We start from the raw sequence: 11,000 nt of genomic DNA on the forward strand, positions 1-11,000 counted from the left end.
ACTCTGGGATAAAAGTACATTATAAAATCATTGATCCATAAATCCTGATATGTTATTTCTTTGAGCAATACATATTTGCAGGCCTTTAGAACACAAATTCTGGCATTACACATAATGATATACAATTGGTTTATCATAGATGTGATTGTATCAAATCACCTTTTGTTTAAAAACAATTTTTCAACCAAACCAAGAAAGATTGATTTGGTTTGGTTCTGCCAGAACTGATTTTCCAGTAAAAATGTTTGCTTATTCTTCAAATCAACCAGTTAGTGCAATTGAACAATGGTATTGTTGCTTGCATAAATCTGGTACCAATAGAGGCTTTTGGGAAGCAATATTTATTTTTAGAGCAATATTCCTTTTTACAGCATTATTATTATTTTTCATTATTATTCATATTCATTATTACAAAAAGCCAAATTATGTTTATGTGTGAAGTCTGAGCTGGTACTAATTTAGCATTATTGCCAATCGTCCTCTTTGCAGATACCAAGCGGAGGTCTAACAGAGATCTGCAGAAAACCCATATCTCCTGGGCATATTTCATCTGTTTCCGACTGGCTTATATCAATTGGACTTCCTATGTATGCACGCCCTCTGTTGGAAGCTGGATTCACAACATTTAATAAAGTGCCTGCTCTCTCACAGACTCATTTACGAGACATTGGAATAAAAGAAGAGAGACATATAAACAAAATACTAGAAGCGGCAAGACTTATAAAGACCATAACACCAGAAGCAGTTTAAATTGTGGAACTGTATTTGGAGACCTGCTTATACCAATAAATATGGTTGCCAGTATACAATGAACAGTGAAGCACGATTTTCAGATGGAGTCTTTAGCTTGTATGATATCATGTTGGCAGAGCTTTGGAATCCATTCAACTATATGCATTGCAAGCTGCAATTCTGACTATTCTATCTGTGCATCTAAAAGACCTGTAAGGTTGTGGATAAAGAGGAGTGCTTTACAGTATCTACACACACTAGTCATTCTCCTACTTTCAGATCTGGGGACTTACCTACAATAGGCCAACATATTACAATGAATTTAAATGAACATTTGAAAAACTAATGCAAATGTGCTTTTAAATATTAATACCATTAGCAATTGATGTGGCTTAACTGAAGTAACAATCTTATTTTGCCTTAAATTCTTCATTTTCAATAATGAATTTAAAACAAAGTCTGTTTAATTGGTTATAAAAATACAACATCATCAATAGTGGAATGTGTTTATAAAAGCAAGCATTTTGCTGAATGCCATGTCGTCCTATTGTAATTTTCACTTGTATGAGAGACCATTCAAAGTCTGTGCATTATCAGTATTAATTCAGGAAAAGTCAACAATGTAACTAGCAGAAATTGTTCCACAGGGTTGCTTTTTACTATATGTTATACACCAGTTACAGTAAGTGATTTCAACAACTGGATTGCTAAGCTTTGCACAGCTTCTGAATTCAAATACAGAATGCAAACCTATATACTATATGTTTTAAATTAAATTGAAAGAATTAAAATGTATGGGTAGTTTAATGGGTTCATGCTAGCAATGTACATTTATACAGCACCTGTTAGATCAGGGATTGTACGAAGACTGTCTGAAAAGGGAAACCATTAGAAGGGGTTACAATTTCTGCAAATTTATATCCAACAAATACCCTTATGTATGCTAAAACACAATGTGGGGATCTTGTGGTCTGTGTTAACCTCTCCATTGGCTTAACCCATACGCCAGCCATGTTTGTCAAGCAAGAACCAAATCCATTCTATTTTACTCTTGTTTAAAAGTAACATAGTATTTGATAAAGCATATATACAGTATACTGTATGTAGTATTTTGTATGATAAAATCATGTTACAACAACCTGCATTGACAGGTATGCAAGGATAATTCTGAGAATTTGGTTAATCTGATGCAACACAGAAAAAAATCTTCTGTATAACGAGCAATTGAATTACTTTCAAAGTGCAGATGTTTAAAACCGTAAAAAGAAAAAAAGTAAACTGTACAAATAGGTTAATAAGCCTGTTTATCCAGAATATGAAACAGAAAAAAAACACTTCTTCAATCATCTGGAGAAAAGCTAAAAATCAGATGGCAGCATTTGTCATATCTAATGATATTATTCTTTAACTGTTCTAGACTGAGCTCAAAAAACGATTCATTTTACAATATCAAATTGTATTTTTCAGTAATATATACACAGTATATTCATAATAATTTTTAAGTAGTGTTACAAAAGGCATTTTTATTTTATAAAAATGATATGGATGTATTTGACACTAATTTATATATCACCTAGAGAACAGCTATTGTTTCTGTGAGACAGTTATGAAGTCAGTAATTGATTGATCACTACTAACTTATAAAGTAGCCATTCATTCAGCATGACCTGCCAAGTGAGTTAGGTTAAAAGAGACATATATCCATCAGGTTCAACCAAAAGACAGAATGAAACATATTAAAAGCTCACACACACACAATCCCAAACCCTTGACTGACCCAGAGGAAGGCAAAAACCCTTATACAGTATAGTTGAATTTGCTACAGCAGGGAAATAAGCTCCTTCCTAAATTTTTGAATGCAATCTGATAGTCCCAAATTAATAATCTCTAGTGTACTGCTTATATATTTTAATATCCTATTATATTTTGTGAACTTAGAAACAAGAAACTAGTATGTTTAGGAGAGATCAGCAGTGATCTACATAATTCTCTCATTTACAGGTTTCATTTCATATTAGAAGCATTGGGAATCATTTGCATTGCCATTGATGTAAAGATTCACTGTAGGAAAATGTATGTAAATGTTCAACCAATCAGTAAACCTGTCTGCTATTTTAAAGTGGATGTATCAGTCTGAACATGCAGTTTTACTTTTTATCTGACAGTAAGTGAATGTAATGCCAGAAGTGAGTTAGGAATATAGAGAAGCTCTGGCAGAAACAATAAAAAAAATGGATTCCTTATTTAGGGCAGTGCAGCTGAAGTAAGATGCAAGAGATGCATCCACCTAAAATTTGTGAAGAGCTCACACTGTTGCCTGCCTTTGGTATGTTGCTTGCTTCCTCTCTAGACTGAAATGTTTTTTGCAGGCTTCCCTTTACTGCATATAATTTTACAATGGGATTTATTTACTAAAACTGGAGAGTACTAAGTCTGGTGCAGTTCTGCATAGAAACCAATCATCTTTCAGTTTTTTTTTTGTCAAAGCTTAAAGTGGTTGTAAAGACTCGACCTTCTGTGTGCAGCAGCCCCCCTAATATTTACCGGAGCTCCATCTCGATCCAGTGTTTGGCACAAGAGCAGTGGCTCCCCCGGGTCTCTTCCTCCTCATTGGCTGAGACAGCGGAGGGAGCCATTGGCTCCTGCTACTGCCAGTCACAGCCAATGAGGAGAGAGCGGGGGCAGGGCCCAGCCATGCACAATCTGTGAATCTGTGAATGGACACAGAGAGCAAAAGCTCAAGAGCAAGCCTGCTCAGGCACCCCCATATAAAGCTGCTTGCTAGGGGGGCAGGAGTGAGGGGCCAGGAGTGCCAGTGGAGGACCCAAGAAAAGGAGGATCGGGGCTGCTCTGTGAAAAACCACCACACAGAGCAGGTAAGTGTGACATGTTTGTTATTTAATAAAAATTTTTTTAAAAAATCTACCTTTTAATATAACTTTAATTGAACAAACTGAAGTTATAAGCTGATTGGCTACCATGCACAGCTGCACCAGATTTTGCACCCTCCAGTTTTAGTAAGTCAACCCTAATGTGTCATAAGAATAAGAGGATGTGAGCCCTCTGATTGGCAGGATTGTGTTAATAATGTTCACTTTTTGCAGTCTACTAAGAGAGTCCGCGTAGTTCATATTATGCCCATACAATCCCTTTACGCCACAAAAGTGATAATAGTTTTATATTTGTGTTTTATTTATTGTTTTAATAAATTCTTGGACTACAGGTGCCATAAACCTTTTGGATATCCATTTTTGGAACTAATTATACTTAGATATTTAGGTGAGCGAACCACAAATCATAAAGTTATGTAGGGAAACCACACTTTGAACGCAATTCTTAAAATGCAATGAACATATTCCTGAAACAAAATAATATAGCTTATATGTATGACAACATCAGCAGTATTCACATTTGTGATTCACAGTTACATTTCAGAACTAAATTTTAGTGTGATTGACCACACACTGCTTGTACTGTCTGGAGAACATTCCATTTTGCAATGGTTTAGTCTTGCACGGAAGGTGACATTTGAATGATATTCATCCTGTAATAAATAAACTATAAATCGGGTATGTAAGCACAGTAGAAGTATATAATCATGTTTGTTTATACAATGACTTGACAAGTGGAAGAAAGAAAAGTAGGGGTGTTACCTATTTGAACTAATCAGGCTACAGCTGTAACAGCAGTTGTTGGAGCACACAACAAAAACACCAACATGTGATTGGTTACTATGCTAAATTGTTTCCTTTGCTAAAGTTATATTATGCTACATTATTTTACTTAGCTGTGCAATTTTCTTTATATTTGCTCACTTTACAATGTTTGCTTCAGCTACTCTGTCTTTTATACATTTCCATAAATACTACACCAAAATTTTATGACTGGTAAAATACAAGACACAGACAACTATTCAGATATTTAATGTGCCTGGAAAATGTATATTATAGATCCATTCAAACGTTTTCACCAGGTACAGAGTTCAGATTTTACTAAATTTTACTAATCACTTGGCATTACAAAGGAAAAACATGCATCTTCTTATGTACTGCTGAGTATTAATTTCATTTTTATATGCAAAATGATGCCAAACTTTTACGGTCCATGAATTATTTTAGAAATTAAAAACTATATATATATATATATATATATTCTTTTTATGTACAGTTTATTTCAGTTGCAAACTACAGAGATTTATATTATTCCAGATGTATAATTGTATAAATAATATTGCATTTTTGAAATATTTTAAGTATTAACTGCAGAGATCTAATACTTGTTCACAGACCAGTTGACTGTGTAATTTAGGTTGCTGGGGACGACTTGTGATATAATGGAGCAGATACAACTGCTAATCTGACTGTACAGCCATTTCAAGGCAAAACACATAACACAGTATGGTTTTAAAAAAAATGTTATGCAAGACTATGTTTTGAAGATATAATTACCAGTCAGTCCAGGATAAGAGCCTACAGCTAGTTTAAAAGAGTAAGGTAACAAGTGCTTCCATCCACAACAATACAAAAGGCTCAGAAATGTACTTGGAGACCAATTATCACTGTTACCTTCTGAGATTTGTACCACCACTGTAACATTTTTTTTAAAAATAAACTTACATTCTAAGTATTATGAACTGCACAACTTCATGATCGCAATAATACTTAGTATGTAGCTTCATTACAGGGGGAAGACATATTTGCATATTGTAGCACAAAATGACTGATCATATCAGTCACACACAACACAACATTGTTCAAAAAGACAAAAGCCAATCAAGTTAAACTTGTTCTTATAAATTCTAACAAAGTTTATTTGCAAAAAGGTCATTCTAAACCCTAGTGGGGGTAGTTGTTACCTTACATTCACAGTGGGGAAACAACTTCCTTTTCTAATTGTGTTCATGGAAATCTGAAATATTCTCAATATACCACATGTAATACATTAAAATGTAAATATATATTTGTCCTTTTTTTTTACAGGGCTTAAATCTGAAGCCAAATCAGTTTGTTTTTTTTGTTTTTTGGATAGTGTAGGGGAGGGTTAAAACGGCTATTATTTTTTATTTAATTTTTTTGTCATGTTTGCCTCATTAGAAAGATTTTCCTGTTACTTTCTGTCATGTAGACTCTAGAGGAAGTAAGAGGATATATTTCCAGTGTAAGGAATATCCACTCTTAGACAATTGTCATGGGAACCCCTGCCACCATTGTAAGAGTTCCTCTCTATTCTTGTTTTAGTGGTAACTGCAAATTTTGGATTTATTCTCACTTCCATTCCCGATGACATTGGTGATCAGGAAAATTATAAAAATTGATAAAACTTATACAGCAGTATTTACACTGCCTCCTCACTGGTGTGAATATGCTCAGGCAATTCAATTGGTCCCTCAAGCACAAAGTGCCACTTGAATGAAGTCATGCAGTTACAGTAATAACACTGATAACATATCAAAGCTTTTAGGAAATACAAGTAAAATTGTGCATTCTTTATTGCTTGTCTGCATATATAAGTTCTCCAAGAAAGTCTTGCTTGAACATTTCTAAAGTTACAAAAATGCCTGAAAATAAATGTGCAGTTTTAAACTTTAATGTAATCCAACTACAACTCCTAGCATGTAGTATCAGTATTTTTAGGAAAATAAGGGTAGACTGGCAAAGCTACGTAAAGAAACAAAGTTAGCATTGGAGGTCTCAGAGTGTGCACTGGCTTTATCTAAGGTCAGAGCTCAGACATGCACCCCCTTCCCACAATGCAGTGTGGATAGCTGTCCATGTAGTCTGTGCCTGAGCAGTAACAAGTTTAGAATTTCCATGCTAATTCAACCCTAAACATGAAGTGGAATCTACATTTAAATATATGCCAAGACCTCAAGGGTACCATCCAATTTCATACTACAACAGAAAAGAAAGGGGGAACAATAGCAACAGGGACTTTAAATGAGGAAAATTGTCTCATAAACAAATACTTGTATATAAAAACATTTATCAAAACGTATTTTTCTTTTTTTGTGTACTATAAAAAAGTAATCAATTATCATAAAATCCCTATATATAAAATGAAAAATTATATCACATAGATACTCTTGTGTACAATATCCACTCCATAAATATCCTTGTGGTCTACATTCACATTTCTGGACATGTTTTGGATATTGACTATGAGGATAGTTATGGAATTGGTATTGTACACCAGCTTATCTATGTGATATATTTTTTATTTTATATATGGGTTTTTTGTGATAATTGGATACTTTTATATAGTATACTAAAATTAAAACAAAAGACTTTTTGATAAGTATTGTCTTTTATATACATGTATGTGTTTTTTTTTATTGGTACATTTGTAGTCATTGTCGCTATGGCTTCCCCCTTTCTTTCAGTATTTCCATGCTACAGATCGTTTGGGGCTATCAGCATATGCTAGAACTACATTCTAATATGGTTGAAAAGTTTTGGTGCCTACCATAACCCAGTGTATCCTGGTTTTCCTACTGGCAGTTCCTTTTAAACCCATTATTTATGCTTATATATTTGTAAAAGATACTGAGTCTTTATCAAATTATATATTAAAAGTTGATGTGCTACGAAATACACTTTAAGTGTGGCTTTCTATCACCTAGCATACACGCTATTAATAATTGTATCTAGACTGAATCATTGTGTTTGCCATCAACTAACCTTGTCCTTGTGGGCATTTCTAAGCATCTTAACTAAAGGGACTGCAGTCCTTCCTCCAGTGGCACTGTATACCAATGCATACAATGCTTTCATTTTTCCATGCCATTGCGATATACTATTTGTATATTAAAATGTTGAGTCCATATACCTTTTGGAAGAGAAATAACTTTAAACAACTAATGTTTAACTATCTTGCACTTTCTGTATATGAAATCCATATTTAAATAACTTATTTTTTTGCCATTCACCATTCTGAAATTGTAAGTAGTTGTAATATACATGGCATCAACATTGCATTGCAGTTTGCTTCAGCCTAAGAAAGCTGTGTATTGTAAAAATATGAGTGTGTAAAGAATATTGTACTCGTCTAGCAAAAAAGTATGGTTGATTTTTATTTCATGTGAATCAAAATATGTCTATAATAGTGTAATTCTGTTCATAAGAAAAACAAGTAATAAATACATTTACTTCATCTTCTCTAAGTTTGTGTGGTGTGTTCTCTGGTTTATTTAATGGCATATGGTGCAGTGGAATGAAGATGAAGAGTGATTAAAAAGTTCCCTAAAGCTGATATCATTGCTCTCAGATGACTACAGGTTGCAGAGTAGAAGGATTAAAAGATGCAGCAAGTATGCATTAGAAGCTGCAGCTGGAGGATGTCCAAGATAATCTTTTCCTTTCCTCCCCGTCCTTACTGTCCTTGGCTCACCCATTTCATTCATCAGATTATAATGCTTTCAATCATGGAGACTAGGCATTCCATGTGGGTTTTACCTGAGATAGTCTCCATGCATAGTCCACCTAGAATTGCCCACTCCTCCAGACTGACATCCACCCATCACATAATCCCGGTATTTTCATAACTCCTCCAAAAATGTATTCTACTTCTTGCATCAGGGCTGAGTGTTCTTGAGAACAGTACATAGGTAGTCTCTGTTGTAACGCAGGTCAGTAGACAGACCTAAATCTGGTAGCTCTCCCGCACCTTGTGTCTGTATGCCCCATGTTGGCATAGTGTCCATTTGCAGTAGCAGACCAGTGTAGGACTGGCCATAAGAGGGACTACTTTGACGCAGTTGGCCAGCTTAAACATGTATTGCAATATGTGTGAACTAAATATCTCTACTTTTCATTGCATGGTTTGCTGGAAAGGGTGTAGTAGTGTGCAGAGGGTCCATCCAGAATTGGTAATGTTAACATGTGGTCACACCCCTTTAGCATATGATAGTTTAAATACATGTACAAGCTATTGGGATTTGAGCACAGATATACTGTATCTAGTCTCTCAGTACATAGGCAGGGTGTTTGTGATCTTTCCAAGAAGTACTAACAGCACCCCTCCTGACAGTTATGATCTGCCTGCATTGCATTGCTACTGAGTCTAAACTAAGATATGTAATGATATGTAAAAAAAGGCAGATTAAACTTCAGCTTTTATATTTTGCAACCAGAGACTTTGCAATATTTTTGCTGCATAATACCAGTGCTTTTTAGGATTTCAGCAGAGACTAAATCAGTTCATATCACATGCTGTTAGTATGTAAGATGGTAGTTAGCACCCATAGGCTTTTGATTTCAGTTTAGTGCTAATGCCACTACAATAAAATAAAAATAAAAGGCAGAAATGCAAAATGCATTTCATTTGATTATATATTAGAAACACAAAAGTAGCAAGGCATCAAATATAACAATAGACAGTATGGGACATATCCAATTCATTTAGTTCATCTTCAGTATTATAGAGGTACAAACATTTGCATCTACAGTGCCTTGAAAAAGTATTCACACCCCTTAAATTTTTTCACATTTGTCATATTACAACCAAATACTTAAAAGTGGGAGAAAAATGTTTTTCAAATTTATTTTACAAATACAGTGGGGACGGAAAGTATTCAGACCCCCCTTAAATTTTTCACTCTATGTTATATTGCAGCCAATGCTATCCACTGGAGGTGGAGGATGATGTAACTCACACTGGTGGATATTGAGTGTGATTTTGCCCCTCACCCCCTTAGTTAATGTTTTATAAAGATGTCCTCACACATGAGGCGTTGGCCCTCCTCCATGTCCTGCAGTTTTGTGGCAGCCATGCAGGCAAAGGCCTCTTCACGAGTGGGGGTGGCTCTGAGGGACGCAGAAGCCTCCTGAATCAGCCTGAGTGCTGAATCCTCCACGTTACTCCCCTTCCTGGGTCTTTTGGTTGGAAGGCAGAGGGGAGGAACCTGGGATTCTGTGAGGCTCCTACTGGGCCTGGCCACCTCCTGGCTGCCACTTACCCTGGCCTCCTTCTGGCTGCCACTAACCCCTGCCTCCTGGCTGCCACTAACCCCCGCCTCCTCCTGGCTGCCACTAACCCCCGCCTCCTCCTGGCTGCCACATTCCACAGCCTCCTCCTGGCTGAGCTCTTTCTGTGTATGAAAAAGGGACATAGTTTTAGTTTTTTCTTCCATCAATCATACACAATTTTCATCTCATGACTGTTGCAAATTGAATGTAAACAAATATAACAGATTATCATTCTGAGCCCAGCATTTTTCATTCTTGCCCCAATTATTTTTGCCCACTACTGTCTATTGATATGTAAAACACTTTATTAAATCAGCAATTAGTGATCAATAATAACAACTAGTAAACATAATTTATATCATTTATTTATTGACCGGAAATCTGTAGAACAATGCTATACCTGACTCAAGCTGGGCTCCTCCACTTCTTCCTGGCTGGAAGTCCCAGGTTGGACATCAGAAGCCTCATCTGGGGTGGAAGGAAGAGTGGAAGGAAGGGTTGAGAGGGATTTCCTGACTTCAGTCTGGTCTGTCAGAAATAGCAGTCTCTCATAGTACCAGAGCCTGGGGACATAAACGTCATCTTCTGCAGCTCTGGATCTCTGGGAATCCTGGACCTTCTTGCGCTCACTAAGATAAGTGCTCCTCAGGCCACCAATTTTGGCTTTTAAATAGGGGATGGTTGCCGTGGGGACCACTGGCTTCACCAACTCCAGCAGTTTCTCCAGCTCTGCCTGCCTCTTTTGTTTATGATTATAATGCGGGTGTTTGACCTGCCACAGACAGGGCAGCTCCCTGTATTTGTCTATGAACAGGGGGAGGAAGTTGTGGTCATTGTAGCCATCCATTGTATCTGCAATACACAAGACAAACCCTAATGTCAGGCTAAAGTCTCCTAATCTTGTCCCAATATAGGCCTCAATCTATAAGCAGTATAGGCCCAAGTTTAAATGATACCTTCATTATCACGATCAGCGTTTCCGATACTCCTTCCTCCGCTCACAGATCGTATGTATGACGCACGCATGTTACGCTTTATATACAAATGCGTTTGCGTGAAACTCCACCTGCCCCTGATGTTCTTTCTAGTCTTTTCCCCACCCCTTCTCTTTCGGCGCAGTGGGGAAGAGCACATGGCGGAGACAGAGCAGGTGCATGATAATAGCAGCAACGAGGAGGAGGAGGAAAGCCCAGAGCCAGAAACATCACGATCCCGGAGGAGAAGATTTAAGGCATCAAATATGTCCTTTGTAGAGATGGTGGACATATTGAAAAGGGCCGACTATGACGGGAAGTATGGACCTTA

At 36.5% G+C, this 11,000-nt stretch overlaps 1 protein-coding gene across 5 annotated transcripts in view; it reads left to right on the plus strand.

Annotated features, from left to right (window-relative positions):
- Window positions 1-7,891, plus strand: part of SASH1 (SAM and SH3 domain containing 1) — a 1,387,091-nt gene extending 1,379,200 nt beyond the window's left edge. For all 5 annotated transcript variants that reach the window (XM_073627430.1, XM_073627429.1, XM_073627432.1 and 2 more), the window contains one exon: window positions 490-7,891. In XM_073627430.1, the coding sequence (XP_073483531.1) occupies window positions 490-750 (261 nt within the window). In that variant the 3' untranslated portion in view covers window positions 751-7,891. The remainder of the gene's footprint in view (window positions 1-489) is intronic.
- Window positions 7,892-11,000: the final 3,109 nt, after the last annotated feature.

The sequence above is a fragment of the Aquarana catesbeiana genome, linkage group LG04 (genome assembly GCF_042186555.1).
Source record: "Aquarana catesbeiana isolate 2022-GZ linkage group LG04, ASM4218655v1, whole genome shotgun sequence".
NCBI classification, from domain to species: Eukaryota; Metazoa; Chordata; class Amphibia; order Anura; family Ranidae; genus Aquarana; species Aquarana catesbeiana.